Below are 26,448 nucleotides of genomic sequence, written 5' to 3' on the forward strand. Positions count from 1 at the left end.
CATGGAGAGCTGAGCTGAACCAGATGGTGGTGTCCCTGCCTTCACGTGCCTCAGCTCCAGGACAAGTGACAAACACCCAACAAAACATCACACAGATAAAGCAAACTAATTGCTGTTTTGGTTTTTTTTCTCTTTTCTTTAGTTGCCTGCAAAAGTAGCTAATGAAAAACTAAACCAAGCCACAATAAAGAAATCATGCATATAATAATAATGGAGCTAAATGCTATGAAGGAAAAGTCGGAATGTTATGAAAATGTTTAAGGGAACTCTAAACAGGGTGTTCAGAGAATGGCCCTCTGAGGAGGAGACCAGGTAGACAAAGAATGACCAAATTTTATGTTACATATACTGTGATAAAATATGTCATGTAAAAATTGCCATTTTAACTTTTAAGTATACAGTTCAGGGGCACTAAATTCACAATATTGTGCAGTCACCACCTCTATTTCTAAAACATTTACATCATCCCCAAATAGAAATTGTATCCTCATTAAGCAGTTTCTCCCTCATTCCCTCCCCTGGTCCCTGGCAACCACTAACCTACTTTCTGTCTATGAATTTGCCTATTCTGGACAGTTCATATCAACAGACCACACCATATGTGGCCTTTGGTGATTGGCTTCTTTCACTGACTATAACGTTTTCAGGGTTCATCCATGTGGTAGCCTGTGTTGGCACTTTTTAATGGCTGAATAATATTCCCTTTTTATGGCTGAATAATATTCCTTTTTGTGGCTGAATAATATTCCACCGTATGGATAGACCTTTTTCGTTTATCCATTCTGAACTTATGGTCATTTGGGCTGTTTCTACCCTTGGCTGTTGTGACTAGTGCTGCATTCGTGGCCACTTTCCCTCTGCTCTCCTGCCTCCCTCTTGCATGTATACTTCAGGTTCTAACCACACAGGGCCCTGGATGCCTCTTCCCTTGCTCTTTTCCACCTGGAATTAATTTCAGGACTGGAACGTCAGATGGAGAAGACAGGTCTAGAGAAGAGAAAGTGACATGCCCAAGGTCACCCCCCAAAGCATGCTATCCATTTACTTTGCCTTCCTTCCATCGACCTGCCCATCCAGCCAGCTCATCCCCCCATTCTTACAATGTTTCTGGGTGCCTGTGGTAGGTCAGGATCTGTGCGAGATGCTAGGGTATGGTCAAGCCTACAGTAGGGTTGCTTCACTTTGACATGCCACTTCCCCTCTCTCCAGCCCCCAGGTAGGACTTGCAGGGCTTTGGCCACGAACACTCCAGGGCTCACCGAGCAGCCCCTGCTCCTCCACATGGAGGCATCCTACTGGTCCTAAGGATGGCGTCTTACAGAGGAGATATCTTTCAAGGAGCAAGGAAAGTCCCCAGGACTCTGAGGGTGCAGTGATAGCTTCACCTGTCTCTGGCCAAGTGGTGTGGGGCAAATCACTCCCCACTACAGCCTTGACTTTCTCATCTGGGAAATGTCCATCATCAAGATTGCCAGCTGCAAGGAACAGAAGCTGACTATGTTTGTTCCCAGAAGAAGAGGGTATGAGTGCTCTTGTGGTGCCCTACCAAAGCTCCACAAACTGGGGGGCTTAAGGGAAATGCATTCTTTCAAAGCTCTGGAGGCCAGAATTCAGAAATCAAGGTGCCAGTAAGTTGTTGGTTCCTTCTGGAGGCTCTAAGGGAGACTCTGTTCCATGTTTCTCTCCGAGCAATCCTTGGCGTTTCTTGGCTTGTAGACGTATCACTCCAATCTCTACCTCCGTCTTCACTTGGCCTTCTCCCTGTGTGTCTGTCTCTGTGTCTCTCCTCTTCTTATAAGCCCACTCGCCATATTGGAGTAAGGGCTCACCTGACTCCAACACGTCATTGTCATTAGTTACTATTTCCAAATACGGCCACATTCACAGATCACAGGAGTTAGGATTTGAACATATCTTTTGAGGGGGACAAAATTAAACCCCAAACCTCGATGTGAGACTAGGACTTTAGTGCAGGGAGTATATATATATGGGAGACATCCCTAAAGCTTCAGCAGGTGGGGACGGAAGAGAGAGAAGGGGTGGGTTTCATCCAGGTGTCTGACACGAGCAGCTGAAGCTCAAAGCCAAGGGTAACCCCTGAGAAACTGTACAGAACACTCTTCAGAGGTGCCCCGAGGAAGCAGGCTGTGTCCTTCAGCTCCACTTGCTCCCCTGGTACGAATCCCCTAGCCCCTTGGCGTGTCCTGCGTGTGACTGAGTGTGTTCCCGCAGCCAGAGGTAGCCTCCCGGCAGGCAGGCACCTATGTTTACTGGAAGAAGGTGAAGATGTCAGAACTCAGGGAATGATGAGAGCGGAGGGGAGGTATGCACAGCTCCAGGCCACCTGCCTCTCCCAGTCTTATGACTTAGCGAAAAATAAGAGATGCATTAGAAGGCTCTTGACCTCACAGAAATAACAAGGGAAAGAAGAGTCAGCTTGGAGAGACTGAGGAACGAGAGAGTTGCATAGGCTGCCGGCTCCTGCAGGGCTTTTGTGCTCATCCCCAAAAGACGCAGCTCTGGGTTGACTAAGGGCAAAGGGGTGCCCTGTCAGCAGGATGCATGACAGAGTCCCCTGTTGCTCCTGGATGTGGCAGCCTCTCACTGTCCTCTCAGCTGGGCAAGCACTTCTGCACAGGGTACAAATTGCACAAACACTTCTAGCTGCCTGGGATGGGAGCTTAGGGGACGAAACAGACCCATAGCTCAGCCACAGCGACACACCGGAACCATCAGGCCACCTGGTTCCCAGGCCGATATGGTGGTGGTAATGGGCCCCGCCTGGTAGGTGTGTTGAGAGGATCCTGAGAGTTATCGCATGGTGAACTCTTGGCCCGACACATAGGAAGCCCTCAGGAAAGAACTGTTCTTATGAGTTTCATCAAATACCAGGAGAGAGAAATCCCAAACCCCAGCTCCGCAGAACTGACCCTGCACGTCCCGAAAAGGCCACTGGGCTATTTACAAACATTCTGCTTCTGTCTTATCCATCCTCATAAATATTTGGTTCTGCTTTGTGTTTTGTTTTGAATGGTGCACATGTAAAGAACGTGGCTCTGCGCTGGGCATGGAGCTGAAGGCTCTCGCTGGTCCTCTCGTTGGACTGCAAAGCAGGCACTCCAACACTGCAGATGAGGAATCAGGCTCAGAGGAGATGCCCTTCTTCTCCTTACAAGCCCCTCCGAGGGCCTCCCATGGGAATGGGAGGCAGCATCGTCCTCTCTGGCACTGTTTGTGAGTCCCCAGGCTGTAACTTTTTTCAGGAAATTCCCCAGGGCCCATTGCCCACTCTGCAGAGGGACGGGGCTCTGAGAAGGTGAGAAGCAAGAGCTGATCCAGGGAGCCAGGCGGCCATGTGCTAGGGAACGACCAGCTCTCAGGTGCAGCCTTTGACCGTGTCCATGAGCTGAAACTCCCACTGTGGCTGATTTCCAGCTACGGATGGGAAGGCACGGGATGAGGAATTGGGAAGAGGTGTGCAATGGCTCCTCAACACCTGGTATTTGCATCATACAGATTTCAGAGACGTAAGTAACCTCAAGAGCAGAGAGAATAGTGAGATGTAGCAAAATAAGTAGGAAGTGATACGTTTCTAATAAGGAGCACTTCCTTTCTTTTTAATCTAAATCACATCATTGTAAGTTTATAGGATTTACCTGGTAGCAAGGGCTGTGTTTAACTCTCCGAGGGGGTCCAGCCTGGCTTCAGCATGCTACCGGACACCTGGCCTCACCCTACGCTGACCTGCCCCACAGCCCTCAAGGGTCCAGGGCCAAGGCTGAAGGTCTGACTCAGCTTGGGGTGGGGGTAGTGGGGGCCACATGGGGGAAGTCTTACCTCTTAGTGTATGCAGGTGGCTTCCTAGCACTCCTAAATTCCCTGTGGGATAGTTGCATGGAAGTTAGAATCAGAATTGAAAGGGCCCTGGAGGACATCTCGTCTTCTGCCTTCATTTCCCAGGTAATGACCCAAGGTCCAGAGAGGGACAGTGAGTGGCCCAAGGCTGCACAGCTTATGAGAGACGCAACTGAGATGAATTCCTGGACCTGACACCCTGCCCAGTCTTCCTATTTTCTGAGCCACAAGTCAAGAGCCTGTCTTTTCTCAGGGGCTTTCTCTGAGGCAGGTTCTTGGCACACATCCTTCCGGTATCTAGGTGGTGGAAAGGGATGCTACTGTCTGTTGATAACTGCGGAAAGTTCCAACCCAGCAAGGGACACATTTGAAATGCTTGTATTTGACAAATGGTGGCTAGAAGCAATTGGGTTTCTGAAGCCCACCCAGGCCTGTGTTTTTAAAGAGACTCCCCCCACCCGCTCCCCACCCCCGCACATCACCCCCAGCCCTCCTCCCAGCCTCCCATGCCTCCTAGTGAGATGTTACATTGTCTGACACCCCAGGACAAAATAGGAATGAGACCAGATGATATATTGGAAACCTGGTGCTGGAACCATAGTGCTAAATTCCTGGGAGAGCTAAATTGTCCTGTTGGGCCAGCAAAGAGCATGAAGCAGTCAAACCTGAGAAGGGTCTCTCCCCAATCTTGCACACACAAGCCTTCTACCATAGCAGGGACTGCCCTCTTGGGAGCTCCCAGATGCATTGTTTCTGCCTCTGTGCCTCAGCCCACACTGAGTCTTTTTCCAAGAATGTTCTTCCTCCTCCTAATTCTTAATAGTTCTTCAAGATCTGGCCAGGGTCTTACCTCCTCCAGAAAGCTTTCTGTGACTACACTATCTCATGTGAGCTCTCCTTCCAAACACCTACCATCATTTCACTTGCTATTATTCTTTTTTCACAAATAGTGGCCTCCTGCCTGACCTGTAGAATGTGAGCCCTGGAGGCTGAGATTAGCCTCAATACAGTTTTATGTACCCAACCATGCCTGGGTTCATTAAACAGCCCCCTTGCCCACATCTCTACCTGGCAAACTCCTATTCATCCTTCAAAGCCCCAGGTTGAATACCCCCAACCCTGGAAAACCCTTTCTGACTCTACTGGGGCAGAGCTGCATACATTCTTCTGTGCTTTCGTTGCATTTGCCCATAATTTCCCTACGAGAATGTGCTGAGTGCTAACTTAATGACAGGCACCTGGCAAGGCAGCAGGAACACTACACTGAATGAGACAGAATCTGGCTGTACCCTGAGCAACCTATATTCCACTCACACCCACCACTATCAGTTATTTAATTAAATGTCACTCAGATGCATTGACCACTTGCATTAAGCACCTTATGCATATTGAGTCATTTAATGCATATATATATATATATATATATATATATATATATAGAGAGAGAGAGAGAGAGAGAGAGAGAGAGAGAGAGAGAGAGAGAGAATGCTGGTGTTATCGCCTTGACTCTTCTGTGCCTCTGGGCTCCCGGGGTGGGGGGGAACGGACCTAAAATTTCACCCTCTTCCCCACTCCCAGCCTCTCTCCTAGTCCCCTTTCTGCTTTATGTCTCCCCTCAGCATTTGTCACCAAACACATGTTTTCTTTTTATTTCTCACTTATTCTGTGCCTCTCCTACAGCAACATGAATTCTCCAAGGCAGGCATCTGATGTCTGTATCTCCACAGACTAGGACAGTGCCTGGTCAACAGTGGCGATCAAACACATCTGTTGAAGGCAATGCATCATCTGGCTTTTTCAGATGAGTATATGAGATCTTTGGTGCTCAAGAGACACCAAACAACTCAGCCGAAGTCACACAGCTGGCGAGCAGCAGAGCCTGGCTCCAGGGCACATGCGGCTTGCCACTTGCTCTGTCATGCCCTTCCTTTGTACTGCCATCAGCTGTCACCTGACTGCCTCCCCCACTCAAATATCTCATCCTTGAGGGTAGGAGCTGATGTCTCCACCTTGTACTCACAGAACCTCACACAGTGCCTGGTCCAGAGCAGTTTTTGCTAAATGTTTACTTCATGAGTAACAACCGTAGGAATATATCATCATATTTCATAAACATTTGGTTATTGGTTGTTGAGACATAACACTCAGTTTTAAGTCGTTGGACTCAGGTGCTGTTTGTCAGGAGAAAGCATACTTTGGTAGGCAAAAGCATGTCACCGTCCCCTCGCACGTGTTTGGTGAACTCTTTGCTTCCAGGAAAAGAGCCTTTTGAGGGTATGAGTTCCATCTGCCTACCCCCCGACTTTGACACATTTAGAGAAAGAAAGACGCCTGCACTGCCTGCTTTGGAGGGAGTGCTTGCAGAATGTACATACAGTGTCTGGGGATCACCCATCTCCTCCCAGCCTCCCCACCCCGGCACTTACGTGGGGTTTCTCAGCCAGCCTCGCGTGCAATGCCCGTTTCCAGATATCCTTGGCAGAACTAAGTTTGAGGAGAAGCAGCACGAAGCACAGCGCCCAGAAGACCTTCCTTCCTCCGCTGCCCATCCTGCAGCTGGTAGAAGGCATTTCTTTCCAGATGTTCAGAGAAGAGGAGCCCTCTCTCACCGGGTGGGTCCTACGAGTGAGGAGCAGAAGTGTGCACAGTCTGCCAGACTGTCTTAACTCCACTCGGCTGGGTCCCTGGGATCATGTGTCCACGCCTAGCACATGCCCCCACCCCCAACCCCACCCCTGATGGTGGCCAGTCTGCCTGGTTATTTTTAGCTTGCCCTATAACATCTGGCCCCACAGACTCCAACCAGGCAGTTCAGATGGTAGTGGCGGGCGGCAGGAGGAGGGGGCCCCCAGTCTTGCCTGCCTGGAGACGTGGCTGGGAGCGGCCGGTCACACGGTGACAATGAGCACTTCCTTGAAGGCTGAGGTAGTCTCTCCTTGAGGAGGTGGGCTGGCTTCAGGGCTGGGAGGCTGGGGCCCGGGTGGGGGTGGGCACACAGGGGAACCAGTCCGGTGGGATGGGTGGGGATTCCAGCTGCTACCTCATCCAAGTATTCAGCTGGGCTGACAAACTGTCCATAAAAGCTTCTTTGGAAGACGTGGCTGAATGAGGGCTGGCTGAGTGCGTGGCTGTGGGGAGATGACTCACACACCCTTCAATCCTGCTGCTCTTCTCTAATGTGGGCATGTGGGCAGTTAGTCACATTGTGCATTTCTTGAGAGAGTTCAATGAAACTGTGCGTGTGAAGCATTTCACATACATCAAAAGTGTGTTATAAATGTCAGCGTGTGAATGTTTTATATAGTGGTCAATATTTCACAAACTTTATATTCCATCACCTGTTCCCAGCAACCCCAAGACAGGTACCGTTGTGACGCCCATTTCATAGATGGGAAGACAGAGGCACTACTTGCCTGAGGTCAGGTAGCAGAGCTGGGGTTTGACCCCAGACCCATGTGACCACTGTGACACACCACTGGGTGAAGAGGAAGGGACCCAACCTCCAGGCTCAGATGCACCTGGGCTGAGTCCCAGCTCAGCCTCTGTCTGTATGATGCTGGGAAAGCTTCTTCCGCTCTCTGCCCCTCAGTTCTTTCCTCTGAGACACTAAGTTTGTGATTATTTGTTACAGTGGCAGTTTGGGATGTCGGCTCTGCAACGTCAAGTATCTGCACCTCTCTTGCTGCCTGTACCCCTACTCCTTGCACAGGGCCTGGCTCCAAAGTGCTTTCTTCACTACATGGCACAGGGCTTGGTACACAGTAGGTGTTCAAGAGATGTTCTTCAATGGAGATATCAGGTCCAAAGCAGTATCTGAAACACAGGGACCCAGGGTACCAAGTTGTGACCTGTCACTTAATTTCTTGCAAATGTTAACTTATATAATTGACCCTTTAAAGTCTTCAGGACAGCGAGGGTGACTCGTCCAGGAACACGGCAGCACCGCAGGTTTTGTGTAGAAAGATAACAGGCTCCAAGAAGAGAAACTAACACGGAACAAATTTACCCGGGAAAACAGCCGCTTTCCTTTGATCAAGGACAGGCAGGATCTGGTCTGACAGCCAGCCTGGGCGTTCCCAGTGGGGGCCCAGGGGGCAGCCAGGGCCTGGGGCCCCCCACCCGCACGATTTCAGGGCCGGCAACTCGTCCCAGGCTCTTGCCATGCCTCAGAACTCTCTGTTCCAAGTGGCAGAGGTCCTTCTGGTTTATCTGAGCTCTAGTGACCTATACTTGATCCCAAGCTTCGTGGGCTGTCCTCCTGGGACTCACCAAACTGTGAAGGTGGCTTCCTGTACATCTGTGGGCGAGGTTTCCTCTGGGAAAGCCTTGAAGCTGGTGTGGGCTTTCATTTTCTCTGCTCTGAGAGGCCTGCTGGTGAGGCCTGCCTGCTGGGACCTGACAGCTGCTGCCTGCCGAAGGCTTCCCGCCCTCTGAAAAGGGAGGAAAGTGTCTCTTTGAAAAATATAAAGGGGGGTGGCCAGTTAACTCCGTGGGAGCATGGTGCTCATAACACCAAGGTTGCCGGTTCGATTCCCACATGGGCCACATGAGCTGAGCCCTCCTTAAAAAAAAAAAAGAAAAGAAAAAGAAATATGTAAAGGGCACAAGTGTTTAGGGGCCTTGCTCTAAGGAGCAGTGGACATGTCTCCCAGTTACAGGGTCTAGGAAGAAATCCTGTCCCTCTATCCTTGACAAAACTCCCCCACCTGATCACGGAGGCTTCTGTTCCTTTCCTAGAAGGCAAAACATTTTCTATGGTGATCAGATCAGGCAAATACGTGCTCTGAAAGGGGGACAGGGTGGCACATTAATTCATACTTTATCGTGTGAGTGACTTCCAACAGAAAGAAACATACAGGCAAAAGAAGGGGGAGCAGAGTTCATTCATTCATTAATTCATTCAAACATTTGAGTGGCTACTATGTGCCAGGCCTGGGGATACCAGAGAGAGTAAAACCAGGCTCAGCCCCTGTTCCTTTGGGATTTACTGCCAAGTGGTGGAGTTAGATATTAATCAAACTGTTTTTAATAAACACATGGCATTTTTTTGGTGCCAGGCACAGTTTCGAGTGTTTTAAAAATATCCACTCATTTAATCTATCATATCATCATCCCCATTTTAGAGATAAGGAAACTGAGTCTCAGAGAGATTAACAACAGAGTGCTTGAAAACTATTTACTCATTTAATCTATGAAAACTCTGTTAGGTAGGTATTCTTACTATTCCTATTTCACAGACAGGGAAACTGAGGGTCAGAGAGATGAACCACCTGCCCAACCATACACAACTGATAATGGGCAGAGCCAGGATTCAAACTCAGACATTCGCTTTCAGAGCCGGTGCTCACGGCCATAACACCATGTGTCCACAGGACAGCTGAGCTGCAACAAGGACATATAAGGGGGAGGGTTGACTTAATGATAGGGGACAGTGGAGGTCTCCCCGGGGAGGTGACCATGTCCTTGAGAACTGAAAGATGAGGCTGGAAAGAGAAAGGGCTTTAGCTCCCAACAGATCAGGTTAGAATACACCACTGCAGGGTAGGGTGGGGTGGTAAGAAGGAGGCAGGCCAGCAAACCTTAGGTTTGGGCCTTACTTAGGTGGCTCGGTGGTACCACCATCCAAACAAAGCCATGGTTTTTACATGCCCTTGGTACTTTTGCCTTCCTGGATCCCTTCCTCTATTATAAAATATTAAAAATATGTTTAAATGATCTATTATAGCTTCACTGATAAAAAGACAAAAACAATACAAGCTTGATTCGATTTTTTTCGTCTGATTTTAAGAGAAATTAAAACATTTTCCTGGGCCCCTAAAAGTCTTGTAATCCCTGGGCAGGCAGTGTGCTTGCTGGGCCTATAAGAGAAGACAGCTCTGGGTCCAAATACTGCTGTGTGACCTCAGGCAAGCCTTTGCACTCTCTGAGCTAGGAAGCCGGGAGGATTCAATGGGTAGCATAAATAAGCCTATCAGACGCAGAGGAGGTGCCCATTCTCTGCAGCTCCCTCCTGGAAGTGTCCTCTGCAAGAGCAGGGTGGGCTGATGGAAAAGGGCCTCAAATTGCACAATCGGCCTTAAGAACTTCACAGCCAAGCTCTGCTCCAGGCTGTGAATGAAAACAGATGTCCCTGTGCCGCCTTGTTCTTGGAGAGCCAGACCCTGACCTCAGTTCACCCCGCCATCCTGTCACTGACCTCCACTTAAGTGTTCGACTCCCCCTTCATTCACAGTTGACATCTTCCCAACCAGGGAGCTCCCAGCTTCTCTCTCCAACTCCAACTCCAGTGGGCCTGCTGGCCTCTTTCCTGTCCTGACAGTGACCAGTCCTGGCCAATTCCCCAGGAAACTGATGCCTCAGCTCTGGCTTATGTGACTGTCCATGGGTCGAAAAACCAGGTTTGAAGACTGGCCTGGCTTTCTATCTCCCGGCTGAGGTCCAGCCCCTTCAGCCAGACTCAGCTCCTCTCTGGTAGCTGGGCCAGGTCTTTACTGGGCTTATCTTGGGGTTTTTTCCCCAGGACCTGGACCTACCCCCAATGTAGGATTGGCACTCGGCCACTTGTTTTTGTTTGTTTTTTTCCAAAGCAAATCTGATTGTGATAGCCCTCCCTGTGTCGCCTCTCAAGCTGAACAACTTGCTTTGACCCTGTCAGGACAAAGACAAAAATGCCAGCCCCAAGGCCTCGCAGGCCAGCCCAGCCTTTCTCAACCAGGATGCTTTATTAGCATCACCGTTAGGACTTCCAACACCCATACCCGATCCATTGACTCAGATGGAATGAATCAGAACCCAGGTCAATGACATAGGACTCAGTTGTTTGCAAAGTTCCCCTGATTTGAATGCGCATTCTGGGCCAGGAGCTCTGACACATTTGGCCTCTCGCCCAGCCCCAACCACCACCCCCACCACCAGGCCTCATGTCCGTCCAGCTCCCCCTCTTCTCCCTGCTGCAGCATGCTGGCCTCCCTCGCCCAAGTGTATACTCATCATGTACTCTTTGCTGTGGGGCCTTTGCATATACTGTTCCCTCTCACTGGCACTCTTCCCTGTTTTCTTTGCTGAGTGAACTTCAGAAGGCTTCTTCACATCCCAGCTCTCAGCAAAACAGTCAGCCCCTTCCTCCCAGGAATGTTCTCTGTTCTCCAAACCAGCTCATTTCCCGTAGACCAGGCGTTCACGGGCCCGTGTACTTCCACTTGACAGGATCCACACAGCCTGGCGGGAGAGTGGCATTTCCTTCTGACAACGCCTGTCTCTCTCAATAGATGGTAAGCACTCTTCATTGTTTTTGCTTTTGTTTTTCTTTCTTATCTACTATGCACCTGGCACATAGTAGGAGACATTCAATGAATGGCTAAATGGATGCTCCCACACCTCCCACCAGAGCTCCTGCTCAGATGACTTTGCTAGACCTTCCTAGTGCCAGCCAGTAACCCTAGGGTCACCCCCGCCTGGCACCAGTCCCCTGACCTGGTTGGATGGACACAAGCATCTGCAGCAGCGCCTGCCCCTGCACTGTTGTCACCCTACACCACACCTGTGCCAGACAGCATCCTGCGGCTGGGGACACACCATGCTCCTCTTTGCCAGCAAGCTGTACCCAAGGCTTCTCTTCGGCCCCCTTGACATTTGGGGCTGGATCACCCTCTGTTGTGGGGGCTGCCCTGTGCACTGTAGGATATTTACAGTATCCCTCGTCTCGACCCACTAGATGCCAGTAGTGTTCTCCCACGCCCCTACCCCACCACTTGTGACCACTGAGAATGTCTCCGGACATTTCTTATGTCCCTTAGTCAAGAGGTGAAATCACCCCCCAGTTGAGAATGCCTGAATTACAGTCATAGAGCTGACCATCTTATGGTAAAACAGAGTAGTCAGGATATTGGCTTGTAGTTGTTGTTAAACTGTCCATATATGTTACATACACTTTTCTGTATGTATATTATAAACACACACACACACACACACACACACACACACACACACACACGAGTTAAAAGAAAAAACAAAACCACCGGACTGGAATAAACTCTGCCGGGAAGCATGAATCCGAGGTTAGGGGCTGGAGAATCTGCCTAAGTTCCTTTCCTGCTTCGAGTGGGTGATGGTAGGGAATTACTCTGTCTTCCCAAGCCTTCTGCTCCTTGTCAGTAAAGTGAAGGCCACGGCAGCCCCTCGATCGCAGGGTTACTGAGCTCACATTGGGGTGCGAGTGTGACTTATCATTAATGTCACCAACATAACTCCAATAATCCAGTTCTGAAGATATTGTAATTAGAGAGAAGTGCCATTCAAACAGAACAGGCAATGAGCAAATGGGGCAAAATGTAATCCATTGGTGGATTTGGGTAAAGTGTATATCAAAGCTTCTTGTAGTATAGTCACAATATTTCTCAGTTTGAATTACATCAGAATAAAGAGGTGTGAAAAATTAAAAGGGCAGAATATTAAAGAATTCTTGCAACTCAACAACAAAAAGACAAACAGCTCAATTTTAACATGGGCAAAAGACTTGAATAGGCATTTCTCCAAAGATGATACACAGATAATCAACAAGCATGGGAAAAGACACTTAACATCATAGGTGCTAGAGAAATGCAAATTAAAGCCACAATGAGATAGCACCTGCCACCCACTAGAGTGGCTAGGATTAAAACTAACAAACAACAATAACCCAGAAAATAACAAGTCTTGATGAGGATGTGGAAACATTGAACCCTTGTACACTGCGGATGGGACGTCCTCTGTGGAAAACAGTCTGGTAGTTCCTTGGGGAGGGCGGGGCAAACACAGACCGAAAAAAAACCAGGTACCGTGTTTTCCCGAAAATTAAGACTGGGTCTTATATTAATTTTTGCTCCAAAAGACGCATTAGGGCTTATGTTCAGGGGATGTCATCCTGAAAAATCATGCTGGGGCTTATTTTCCGGTTAGGTCTTATTTTGGGGAAAACACGGTAAATTGTGCTAAATGCTGTAAGGATACAAAAATCTGAGAAAGTGGTTATAGGGTACCACGTGGGATGGGGAACCTCCTTTAGAGAGAGTGGTGAGGAGCCATGACCAGGGGGTGACATTTAAACTCAGAGATGAGAAGGAGCCCAACAAGTCAACGGGGAGGGTGTGTGGTGGGAAGAATCTTCCAGGCAGAGCCACTTGCCTCTTCCCCCAATCCCTGCCGGGTTGCAGGGTCTTATGGGATAGGAAGATACAGCTCTTGCTGTATCCAGAGAAGAGGGGAGGAATTGGGGACAATGTTGGTGGGAACAGGATTTCCCACCTAGTGGTGAGGACACCTAGTGATGAGGGTGGGTGATTCCCTCACAACCCCAGCCACCTGATGATTGGCCAAGCCAACCATGTATTCCCACCCCCACTTACTGGTGATTGGCTCAGAAGTGGGTCTCTCTGGACACATCTGATCTGGACCAGTGAGGTGTGAGGGGAAGTCAGGTGAGGTGTTTCTGGGAAAGTGGTCCTCACACCTGGAAGACATACTTGGAAGTGATGGTTCCTCTGCACATCAGGATGTGATGCCAGGATCTACAGCAGCCACTTTGTCACCATGAAGAGAGCCAATTGGAGAGTGAGGCCAACACTAAAATGGCAGCATAGAAAATAAAACCTGAGTCTTTGGTGACAGTGTGCTGAGCTGTCAGATTAAGTGAGTCCTGGAGCCACCCTACCTCTGGGCTTCTTGTTACATAGCACAACTAATCTTCCTTAGGATTAAGCTGGTTGAACTGGAGCTTTTTGTTACCGACCACCAAATACAACCTGACTGATACATACAAAGTTCAAGCCCAACCTCGCTAATGAGCATCTGTGAAAGCAGAGGCTAAAGCGGAAAGAGGGTGAGGGAGACTTACATTTCTTGAACATCTACTGTGTCACACTTTCCACTAGACATTTTACACAGGTCTCTCCTTAATCCTCAGACAAGCCCTTTGAGGCAGCTACTACAATATTACCCCACTTAAAAGAAGAGGAAACTGAGGCTGAGAGGTGAAGACACTGGCTTGATTCCAATTAACAGGACCAGGACATGAACCCAGGTCTGCGGTGGCACTTGGCCCGCCTGCTTCCCGGGGGAGGAGTGATGGTGCAGCCGGGAACGAGAGGAGCCTCAGCTTCAGCTGAGCCATTGTTCTCCGCAAACATTAATCATCACAACCTAAGAGCTGAGGGCACTGATCTGTCCCACGGCCAACAGGCCCCCAGGGCCAAGAGCCCACCCAAGCGAGACTGGGAACCTCATTGGGTTCCATTTGACTGTGGGGACACCATTGTCAAAACCCACAGGATAATTCCGCTTGAGCCCTTCCCTCTTCCTTCCTGGTAGACAAGCTCCAGGCAGGACATTTGGCCAAAAGTGGTCAATGGGGACAGCAGGATACTCTGAGCTTCCTGCTGCCCTTCCTGGCAGGGGCCTCAGAGAACACTTTACCTTGGCAGGAGTTTAAAAAGAGAGAGAAAGACAGAATCCTCTGCTTTTATTATGCAGTGCACATAAATCTATCACTTGGCAAAAACAAGCTGTCTCATCATAAATCTCAGTGTGACAAGCACGTAAATTAAAGTGATTTCTGCCTGGCTAGGCATGCAGGGCCACAGGCCGGGCAGGTGGGTCAGAAATGTGACAACCCTGCTGCTCAAGCCCATGGTCCTACCCTCCTCTTCACCCATCCCTCAAGAATCAGGCCCCCAATACTTTTCTAACTTTTATTTATTTTTCTTATTACAAAGGCACAGGATTTGTATCAGCAGGAACACAGAAACAATGATGGATATTTAAAGTAGAGGGACTTGGTTATACAGGCTACAGAAAGGCCGAGAAACCAAGTAAGGGACAGTGAGGTGACCCAGAGATGAACAATAGCAAACAGCTGCTGCCCTGCCCCAAGGTGGGAGAACAAAGAGAGGGGATGGTGTTTTTCAGGTCTACAATCTGGGGTTACCCAGAAGAAACTGAACCACAGGATGGCTGCCTGGTGATGCTGGAGCCACAAGGGAGACACAGCCACTACGCGAGGCCCCATATAAGGTGCAGAGATGGGGGACACACCTGGCTTCTCCCTCCCTCCTGCCCTCTAGCCTCCCACCTGGGCCTCCCACTGGACCAGTGCCTAAAAGTCAAGGTGACCTGCAGTGCCGGCTGCCTTTCCAGGTGCCCAGATGTGGTCCCACTCTGGATGCCCACCAAACCCTGAACCCCTATCGCTCATCTCTCAGGGATCCCTGACGCCAGCCTCTCCCTGTAAACATTTTTATGTGTGACTCGATTACCAGCCCCCATGTCCATGGACGGGTTCTCTGAGGGGTTCCCCTAAAGTCCCTCCCCAGTCTCCTTGGCTTGAGGGTTGAGGGTTAGGGATCGTCTTTCTTCTTTCTCCAGGACGAGAGCCAGGGTAGGAGACACATGCAGACAACTCCCCCCAAGAAATCCTCCCTCCCGGCTGTTCAGCACCCAAAGGCTTTTTAGGCTTCTTGTGCAGCTGGGAGGTGAGGGAAGAGCTCACGGTGAGGGGTGGTCCTACTAAGCTTTACTCTAGCATGTGGGTCCTTACAACCTAGTCAAGTGCCTGGCCGAAATGCCCAGATGGAAAGAGGTACATTTTATTATCCTATTATACAAATTTGGGGGGTTTAAAAAAGATTTCCTTGGGAAGCAAAAATTTCTTTGCAAACAAAACAGAACGCCCAAATTAACCACTCTATTGGCCGAACCGCCACATTTCTTCCTGGTGGGTTAATGTGAGTCCCCACTTTCCCCTTCTCTCTAGGTGGCACCCAGCTCTCTAGCAATCAAGGAGCAACATCTCCAATTCCGGATAAATCTGTCTAACGGAAGTCTAGGAAAACTGGTCCAGGATGGATAGAGTTAGTGAGCCCAATTAAATTAACAGAAAGAATAAAAGAAAGAGAGAAGGAAGGAAGGACGGAAGGAAGGAAGGAAGGAAGGAAGGAAGGAAGGAAGGAAGGAAGGAAGGAAAGAAGGGAAGAAGGGAGGGAGGGAGGAAAAGAGGAAAGGGAGGAAGGAAGGAAGACTTATCTGAATTGGAGTTGCCAACAGACACTGTGAAAGCTAGGTGCCCTGGGTAATACCCAGTTGGGACTGTAACTGACTATTAAGTAAGAAGCCGGTGCCAGGTGTCAAGGACTAGTGTAGGACTGGCTCAGGACACCCCCTGCTGGAAGCAGCCAGATGCTGCTGAGGAAAGAAGTTGGGTATTGACACCCAAGGAAGAGTGGCATTGTCTAGTTCCAAGCTAGATGGCCCCATTAACTGATTTTCTATCTTATTAAAATGAAGTGTGTCATAATTTGACTACAGCTAGTCTGACTTTAATCTATCACTACCACCTAATTTGATTTGCTAAGCAAAACAACAACAAAGCCAGCTCCAAGGAAAGATGAATGTTCAAGGAGGCCCATCAATGCATTCATTGTATATAATCCTAAAATATGGGGAGAGGGGCAGGAAGTCCAAGTGCAGAGACTTGGTTAGAGAATTAGATACATTTACGCACTGGTATTCCATGTCTCTATTGAAATGGTGCATAACTCTACTGACGTGGGGAAATGTTCAGAATATATTGCTAAAAAGTAAAGATGAATTCTACAGCAGAATGTATAGTATATTGCCATTTTTGCTAAAAGGTGTATTTTTATGCATGTGTGCATAGAAAAATGTGGAAGAATACACACTAATATATTAACATTGATTTTCTCTGGAAGCGTCATCATGAACCCTCCCCACTTTTTGCTTTCCTATGCATTTCATTTTCCTACAAATGACATAGGTTATGTACATAAAAAGATAAGGTGACTCTTTGGTATTGAAAAGGGGTTGCAGGAGAAGTGTTTGACCTACCAAAAGGAATGTTTTCCAAGATTTTGCAAAACTCTTTGTTCTGGGACAGTTCAATTGTTCACATTTATTCAGCTCTAGGTAGGTCAAGGTCTAGAATAAGATTCCCATGTGGGTTGGCCATCTTACTGAAGTCACCCCCAAACTGCTGCCTCATAACTACTTGGCTTCCCCTAAAATAGAAGAAATCAAGAAAGAGTGGGAATGGGCCAACGTGACTCCTCCCCATCCTGGGAGAGCAACAACATGCACCTACACACATGCACACATATGTACACACACAATTGCCCACACAGGCACACACACCTGAACAGGTGGGCCATGTGCCACCTTCTGCATCAAAGGCCAGGGATGAAGCCCCGCAACAATTTAGTGTGAGTAGCAGTATCTGGCACATCACGGGCACATAGTAAGAAATGAAAATACGGATTTAATTCAATAAAGGGATGGAATGACATGGAATGGGGTGCATAGAATGAAGCAAAGTGGACTGGCATGAATGCATGAATGCATGAATGCATGAATGAATGAATGAATGAATGAATGAATGAATGAATGAATGAGTGGGATGATAGAATTGAATGCATTAACTAGAATGAACAAATAAGACAGAATGGAATGAACAAATGAGATATAATAAATGAATGGGAGAAAATGGGATAGAATGAAATAATGAACTAATGAATGAATTGAATGAATAAAAGAAAACATGGCTGCTGAGCTCGAGGGGATTCTGGTCTGGGGGTGGGGGGAAGAAGACATGTTAGCCAAAGATTCCAGGAGTGTCTGACTGGTGCCCTACTCTTAAAATGCCACTTATTAAGGACATTTTATCTATAAGATTAAGGGCATTTAATCTTATAGTGGCTCATTTAACCCTCACAGCAAATGGCTCTGTGAGGCAGGTTCCTTTATTAGTTTTGTTTTGCAAATGAAAAAATAGAGATTGGGAAAGCTTTAGTCAATCCCCAATGCGCCCCCCCCCCCCCCAAGAAAAAGTGGTTCCGGATCAGGCGCTGAAGAGCAGACTCTGCTGGAGCTTTGCTGCATAAGGTGTTATCAGCAGAAACGACCCTGGAGGGGAGAGATAAGAGGCAGGGCTGGGCAGAGGGGGGTGATGGCGGGGATATAGTCTCAATGAAGGCCTCTAACCCCACGGGGGCCTCTGAGGGATCGTCCTTCAGAGGTGTTCTGGGTTAGGGCAAGGGGATGCCCTTCCCATTGACCAGTCATGGGATACAGGCTATTTTATTCTGTCACAGTTTTGAAGGTTAGAATTCTATAATCAAGGTGTCAGCAGGGTTGGCTCTTTTTGAGGATTCTGAGGGAGACTCTGCCCCATGTCTCTCTCTCAGCTTCTGGTGATGGTGGGCCATCCTTTGTGTTCCTGGGCTTGTAGGCTCATCCCTCCAATGTGTTTGCCTCTGTCTTCAGACAACCTTCTCCCTGAGGGTTTGTGTCTCTTCTCTTATAAGGACACCAGTCACATTGGATTTAGGGTCCACCCTACTCCAGGATGACCTCATCCTAATGACTTATATCTACAACAACCCGATTTCCAAATAAGGCCAGTCACAAGTACTGGGGGTCAGAACTTTAACGTATCTCAAATTCAACCTACAGAAACCAACGCTCAGGGGGTTTCAATCACTTTGCCAGGGTCACGGAGCTAACATGGAATGAGGCAAGGACTTGAATTTCATGCTCAGGCATGTGCAAAGGAGATAGAACTTGGTCCTGTGGCCAAGAGGAAGTTCTTGAAGGAATTTATGCCAGAAATTGATCCAATCTATTTCCCAGAAAAGCAATCCTGATAACTCTGTGGAGAATGGACAAGAGGGTGGAGGCAGAAGGCAGGGAGGATAAAGCGAGGAGGATGGGATCCCAACTGCGGTCGGCGGAATAATGGCCCCCCAAGGTGTCTACACGTACACTGGTTCTGATCACCAGAGCCACATAGATGGGCCTTTATATGGCAACAAGGACTTGGAGGATGCGATTTAGTTAAGGATTCTTGAGATGGGGAGATTATTCTGGATTATCTGGGGGGGCCCAATGTAATCATAAGGCTCCTTATAAGAGGGAGGCAGAAGGGTGAGAGCGAGATGGAAATGTGATATGAAAGGGGAGAGAGAGAGAGAGAGAGAGAGAGAGAGAGAGAGAGAGAGACAGAGAGAGAGAGAGACAGAGAGAGAGAGATATTTAAAGGTATTATGCTGCTGGCTTTGAAGATGGAGGAAGGGGCCATAAGCTAAAGAATGTGGGTGACTTCTAGAAACCTGAAAAGGCCAAGCAACACATGCTTCCCTGGAACCTCCAGAAGGAACCCCGCCCAGCTGACACATTGATTTTAGCCCAGTGAGACCCTTTTCCGGTGTATGACCTCCAAACTGTACGATAATAAATTTGTATTGTTTTTAAGTCACTAAATTTGTGTAATTTGTTACAGCAACAATAACAACTAATAACAATGTGACTAAGAAGGAAGGATGGGGTTGGGCAGGAGGTGGGCTTGGAGACGCTCATATAGTCAGATCAGAGCAATTTCCCGCAGTGGTGCTCACTCTGCTATTTCTTACCTTGACTTACAGGGCCCTCAGTCCTGGCTCCATCCCGCTCTAGCCCATCATCCACTGCTCTCCCCCTCCTGCCCTCCCCCTTCCCAGCCCCACTGGCCTTGGTGTTCCTCAAACACACCAAACTCATTCTTGGACCAAGCCTTTTCACTTGCTATTTCCTCCACCTAGAATGCTCTTCTTCCAACACACACACACACACACACACACACACACACACACACACACACACAATTTACATGTCTGTCCCCTTATCATTTAGGTTTCAACTAAATGTCACTTCCTTAGAGAGAGAGGCATTCCCAACTACTCTAGCTAAAGCAGCCACTTAGTCTCTCTCATGGCCCCATTTTAACTCTCTCTGCAGCACCTAGCATTGCCATATTTTCTTGTTTACTTTGTTCATTGCCTGTTTCCTGCTCAAGAAGGTCAACTGCATGAGAGAAAAGACTTTGCCTATCTTGTACACTGATGCCTCCCCACGTGCCTAAAACAGTACCAGCGATACAATAGGCATTCAAATATTTATGGATAGAAAGAAGAAGGAAAGAAAAAAAAGAAGGAAAGAAGGAAGAGAGGGAGGAAGGAAGGAAAGAAAGAACAAAGGAAGACTGGTGGAAGGAAGGAAAGATAACAGGATGGGTGGGTGACAAAATGGATGGATGCATGGAGAGATGGAAAGAAAGACGGAAGCATAGGTAGATGGTTGGATGGAAGGATGGAAAGAAAGGTGGAAAAGCTGATGGATGGAAGGATAGGTGGTTGGAAGGAGGAGTAAATAAAAGGATGGATGGATGGAAGGATAGAAGTATGATCTGATGGAAAGATGGATATAAGGATGGAAGAATGAATGGATGAATGAATAGAATTATAAGTAGATGGAAGGAAAGATAGAAAGATGAATGGATAGGGTGATGGATGGGTGAAAGGAAGGATGGGACAACAAAAGGATGGGTGGATGGACAGGTGAATGGGAGAAAGGATGGGTTAATGGAAGGATAGGTAGACGGAAGGATGGAGATAGGAGGAAAGCCCTGAGGATGAATGGACAGAATGATGGATGGGTAAGTGGAGGATGAGTAGATGGATGGAAGGAAGGATAGATATAAAATTCCCTAAGCGGTGACTATCAGATTAAGCTGGATAGGTATTGCTATGCAAAACACTTCCCATTTATGTTTGAAGGGGCCCGGCTGCTCTACACCTTTCTGACAAGGACTTTTGTTGCCAAGTGACAGAAGTCAACAGACTGTTTGTGCCTCTAATCCTTGGACCCAGACTCCACAATCATCTGAACTTATCATCAAATATCTATGTTTAATGAACTCTCCACTTGATGTCTGGACCCCACGCCCAGTTATTGATTTAGCAGCTTTATCACGGGGCTCGGTAATCCCAGTTCAAAGCATTAATTATTTCTCCCACCATCAGTGGGATCCCTCTGTGCCCTGGACTCCTTCCAAAAAAAAAAAAAAAAGACTTGCTTACATCACTTATCTGCTTAAAAACCTCAGGGAGCAATCTGTGGCTCACAGAACAGATGCAAATTCCAGGGCACTCACATCTTGGCCCTAGCCTAACTCACCAGTCTCATTTCTCAGCCTTCTCCTGTCACTTAAACACCTGTGTTGCCATCATATGAAATTCCTCCCTGTTCTAAGAATAGATCCTGCTCCCCCAGGCCTCCACGCATCCATAGTGCTGTTCTTTCAACCTAGTACACTGTTATCTCTTCTCTGCATCTAGGGAATGTCTCTCATTCTTGAAGCTCACTTGTCATGGCATAAAAATTCCGCTGGTCCCTCAAAGATGGTATCTTCACAACTGGAGCCATCATCACATTCTGCCCTAAGCTGGTCCTTCTGTGTTTTCCATGTCCCTGATGGATCTACCCCATTGCCCAGACCAGAGACCAAGGAGGAATCCAGGACGCTGCCCTCTCCCTCATCCTTCACACCTCATCAAATGCTAAGTGTCTGTCTCTCCTGCTCCTGCAGCATTCAAGCCCTCCCAGGCCTCCCTTCCACCCTCTTACTACCGGGTCCCAACCCCCTTCCCTCTCACATGGATGAGGCAGAGGCCCCCACACTTATGCCCCATCCCCATCGTTGCTCCCTCCACTCACCTCCACTGTGGTCAGCCAGACCTCAACAGCATTAATCTGGTCCCAGCAAGACTCTGCTCCTGGGGGCTTCCGCTACCCTTAGAATAAAATCCCAAATCCTGTCCTCACCTCCCAAAGGCTTTCTGATCTACCTCTCCAGAGGTAGAGCCTACCTCTGGAGCTTGTGACAACCTCTCTAGGATGTGACCAAGATTAGTGGGTAGATAACACTGTGAGGGCCAACTCAAAATACTCCTGCAGGCTATATTCTGTCTGGGAGTAGTCAAGGTCAAAGTCTGACCACCACATTTGATAGCCATGTAAGAACTCCACTAAGGAAGGTCACAGAGGAACGTAATGGCAGAGTGCATATTTGCGGGCAAGTTGTTGGACCCTCCAAACCTCAATGTCCTCATCTGTAAAATGGGGCAACAATAACATCTCTCACTTCGGATTTTTGGGAGGATCAAGTGAAATAATGCTTGGAAAGCACCCGGCACAGAGCCTGGCTTCCGGTGCTCACTAGATGGGAGTTATCACTACCACTGCTATTGTTTGTTTGGGGTTTCTCACCCTGGGTCTGTCTCCTTTCATCAAAACCCTTTCATCATTCGCATTGGGAAACCTCAACAGCGAAAGATGATAAACATTTGTTTAGCATCGACAGTTTCTTATTCCAGAAATCATACGGATGAGTTGTAGTATCAACCCAGGAAACGTCAGGCCCTATTGCGTTCCTCCAAACCCTAAGAACCTGTGTTCTGATGAGTGTGTTCTGCGATACCACCCCCGTGACAATATAGTTGTGTTAAAGACGTGTTCTCTCTCGAAAAGTGTGTTTGAATCACATGTTTAGGATGTTGTTTCAACTTGTGGCTTTCCAGTTTTACTAAGGTCAAGTGTTTAAGATTATATTTATAATTTATGTTGAAACGAAATGGAAAAGAGTCGTTTTATGAAAGTCAAGTTTATAGTAAAAATAAAAAAGAAAACAGGAAAAAATAGCTTTCAACCCGCGAGCTTCTGAAACTCACAAAGCTCCATCCCTGTTGGTGGTGTCCTTCTGCCGAAGGTTAACTTCATTCTAGTTCCGTGGGAAATGGTCTCACGCGCCATTAACCACTTTGCAGAGGCGTAAATTGTCCTAGGGCACCATTTTTGCCAAGGGGACTGGTGGACTGAGACTTGAAACAGGAGGCCAGAGAATGGATGATCCATAAAACCTAGGTTTCATGACCATTGAGAAGATGAAGCTTCTGTGCTCCTTATTGTTCATTTCAAGTGGTCTTGGGGGACACTTTTCAGTCTTTAGGTGAAAGCGGATGATTGGGAGGCTGATAACGGGTAACAAGCAATTGCCTTCTAAATGGTCTAGAAAGGAAACTCACCCTGGTTCCGATGTCTTGACTTTTTAAAAAATTTTTTTAATTCTCTCTCCTTTGAAGCATCTGATGAGAACTAAGTATCATTAAAGAGGTGCCAGGGACCGAAACATAAAACAGCTATTAGAGGGAGGGAATTTTTCCAGCTGAGCTGGGGGATCAATTAAATCCCTGGGCTGAGGTATCAAATCATTAGCACCTCCCTAATCCAGAGGCAGCTCAACCCAGAGAGTGTGGAAAGGGGGCACAGAAACCCTAGGGCTGGTGCTGCTACAGGGCCGCAGTCAGGGAGTGCAAATGGAGCAGGCGCGTCCCTGGGGTCAAGGTGGAAGGCAGCAGGAAACCAGTGCCATTTGTCTGACGCTGCCCTGGTGAACTTTAGGTGCCGAGGCCAACTAGGCAATCTCAGCCAGCCAAAGGCACTTTGAGACCAGGTCTCCCCACCCCCCTACCCTTTTTTTTTTTGAACGTTAGGGTTGCCCCACTTCACCAATCTGAGATGGGCTCAGGCCCCCAAGCCCCCTTTGACTTCTAACAGGGTTGTTGTATAAATAAATTCTTGAGTCCACTTACCAGCTGCCAAATCCTGAAAGCCTCTCTGGTCCTCTGTTTCCTCATCTGTAAAATGGGGGCAAATAATAAGCCTACCTCCCAGGGCAGCTGTGGGTAGTAAATGAGCGCCACAACAAAGCTCCTGGTCTTAGGTGGAGCTCATCAGGCATCACCCCTCACCCTTAGCTTTTCATCTGGATGGTGGATGTGTTTTAATTTCTTTAGGCCCATGGTGGGTGGGATAACTTGGTGGTTAAAGGAGACTGGCTGTTTGGAGTCATTCTTCCAAACGAGGCCGGTTTCCCTCCCAACCTGAGCAATTTCTACATCTACTCAAGCCGAAATGTGGTGGGTGTATAACCACAACGGCCATGCAGGTTGTTGAAGTACTGAAATCTTTCCATACCAATTAGCAAACAATCCCTCTCCCGACATCCCCAAGTGTCCTCCACCCAGCCTCCATGCATCCTCCCCCAAGGATTCTTCCTGGTCCAGCAACTAAGGAGTTATCCTTGAACAACAGGGTCATCTAGGACCCTACTGCGCAAACTCATTCTGATTGGTCAGTGCCGGGCTGTAGAAGCTCTGTGTTGGGCTTACCAACACTCTTCACCAGCATGTGGGGCTTTACCATTCTCCATTCACACAGTAGAAGAACCCGGAGAGGTGAGCAGCTCAAGGTCACTCTTCTAGTGAGTGGCGGAGCCAGGAACTGCCCGATTCCTGGAGACAAGGAGGGACATGCAGGGTATTTGGGGGACATGTTGAATGCCTCCCATGCTTTGCCTCATGTGTATACTGACCCTTCCCTCTGTACTGAGACCACCTGGATTTGATTCCTGACTCTGCCCCTTACAATCTGTGTTACCACAGGCAAGTAATTTATGCCCGTTGGCTTCAATTTCCTCACTTGTAACAAAACAAAACAAAAAATAGCTTTGCAACCTCAGTACTATTGATATTTTGAACCAGGTAATTCTTGCGGTGGGGCTGTGCTGTCCTGTGTATTCTAGGATGTTTAGGAGCATCTCTGGTCTCCAACTACTAGATATCAGTGGCATAACACATACCCTGCCCTCAGTCAGGACCATCAGAAATGTCTGCAGACATTGCCATATGTCCCCTCAGGGGCAGGATCATCCCTAGCTGAGAATCCTTAATTTATTAAGGTTGTTCTGAGGGTTAATGGTTTATAGAGAGGGCCTGACATGGAGTTAACCATTGTCATTACCTGGCTTATCAGTTAGGATTGGGTTTGCTTGCAAGTAACAGTGACCCAAAGTAACAGTGACTGAATTCAGACAGCAGTTTGGTTGGCTTTCACATAAAAGGCTAAATGTTAGCAGTTCAGGGATACATGGTGGCTCTGCTCTACTCTGCCATCACTAACATTTGACCTTGTCTTCTGGGTCTAAGGTGACAGCTGCAGACAACAGTATAGAGAAAGGTCTAGGGGAGAAAGGGAGGGGCAGATGCAGGCATATGCCTGCCAGCCATCTCCAGATGCTGCCATGCTGCCATGTTGATCCTCCATTAACATTCCATTGTCCAGAACTTGGTCACATGGCCACACCTAGCTGCAAGGGAGGCTGGGAAATGTAGTCTTCATTCTGCGTGACCATGTGCTCAGTTGACATATTACTGTGGAAGAAGAGAGAATTGGCTACATGAGGTCCTACAATCTTGTGGGTCTGCAGCAGTCAGGACACTGATTAAAGCCAAAGGCTGTCAGCCACCAGGCCATGAGGGTGATATAACCCTTGGAGCATCTGGTCCATTACTTTTAATAAACCACTAGACAAGAAATATTAGCAGAGCGTACATGAAATAATAGCACAGGCTACTCATCTTTAAAAAGAAATCCTGGGAAATGCTGTGGGAATGGTATTGTTTATAATCAACTCCCTTCCCTCACCCCACCCTGCCACCCAGAGGCTATACAACAGGTCAACTTACTATGCCCCCAGGTCTCAGTTTTCTGACTGTAAATAAGGCCAATATTGGACTCTCAAACATCAAAGTGAGGTATATTTGTGTGCGTGTATTTTGTAACTCCACAGCAGCACTGTCCAATAGAACCTTCTGTGGTAAAGGAATGTTCTAGATCTGCACTGCTCAATATGGCAACCACCTACCACTCCATATTGCTACTGAGAACTTGAAATGTGCTGGTGCAATAGAGGAATTGGAATTTTAGTTGCATTGATTGGACAGTGCAGCTCTGGAGTACTTGCTGTGTATGACGGAATGGTTTATACTGCTTCCTCTCAAGGACTTCTTCATATCTCCCAGGTCACTCATGTTGTCTCCTTCTTCCCCTTATTTGAGCCCTAAAAAAAGTACCCCATTAAATTCATTACAAAAGCAAAAAACAGAAAATAACAAGTGTTGGTGAAGATGTGGAGAAATTGGAACCCTGTGCATTGCTAGAAATACTATAAAATCTTGCAGCTGTTTATGAAAACAATATGGATGTTCCTCAAAAAATTAAAACTACCATATGTTCCAGCACTTTCACTTCTAGGTATATATCCAAAAGAACTGAAAGCAAGAACACAAATTGATATTTGCACACCATAGCCAAAAGGCAAAATCAACTCAAGTGCCCCTTGATGGATGAATGGATAAACAAAATTCATTACACATACAATACAAGTCTACACATAGAATAGAATATTCTGCACCCATAAAACGGAAGGACATTCTAACACATGCTACAACATGGATGAAATTTGAAGACATCGTGTTAAGAGAAATAAACCAGTCACAAAAGACAAATACTGTATGATTCCACTCACATGAGGTACTTAGACTAGTCAGATTCATAGAGCTAGAAAGTAGAATGATGATTGCCAGGGACTGGGGAGAGGTAGAAGTGGAAAGTTATCATTTAATAGGGAAGAGTTTCAGTTTTGCAAGTGAAAAAAATTCTGGAGATGGATGATAGTGATGGTAACACAACAATGTGAAAGTATTTAATGCTATGAAACTGTACACTTAAAATGATTAAAAAGATACATTTTACATTATGCATATTTTTATTTATATAACTTATAATTATATGCATATATTTATTTATATAAGTTATTAAAAAACACCGCAAAAG

At 47.5% G+C, this 26,448-nt stretch overlaps 1 protein-coding gene across 3 annotated transcripts in view; it reads right to left on the reverse strand.

Annotated features, from left to right (window-relative positions):
- Positions 1-26,448, reverse strand: part of WFDC1 (WAP four-disulfide core domain 1) — a 62,623-nt gene that overhangs the window by 18,173 nt on the left and 18,002 nt on the right. The window contains exons 1-2 of one of the 3 annotated variants that reach the window (XM_074314501.2): positions 8,125-8,302; positions 6,282-6,474 (exon numbers count right to left, since the gene is read on the reverse strand). In XM_074314501.2, coding sequence (XP_074170602.2) covers positions 6,282-6,474; positions 8,125-8,204 — 273 coding nt within the window. In that variant the 5' untranslated portion in view covers positions 8,205-8,302. Of the gene's footprint in view, positions 1-6,281; positions 6,475-6,713; positions 6,848-8,124; positions 8,303-26,448 lie in introns of those variants that run through there. The other 2 variants (XM_019743736.3, XM_074314502.2) reach the window with 2 other exon arrangements.

The sequence above is a fragment of the Rhinolophus sinicus genome, chromosome 8 (assembly GCF_057876585.1).
Source record: "Rhinolophus sinicus isolate RSI-liver-muscle chromosome 8, RSI-T2T, whole genome shotgun sequence".
NCBI classification, from domain to species: domain Eukaryota; kingdom Metazoa; phylum Chordata; class Mammalia; order Chiroptera; family Rhinolophidae; genus Rhinolophus; species Rhinolophus sinicus.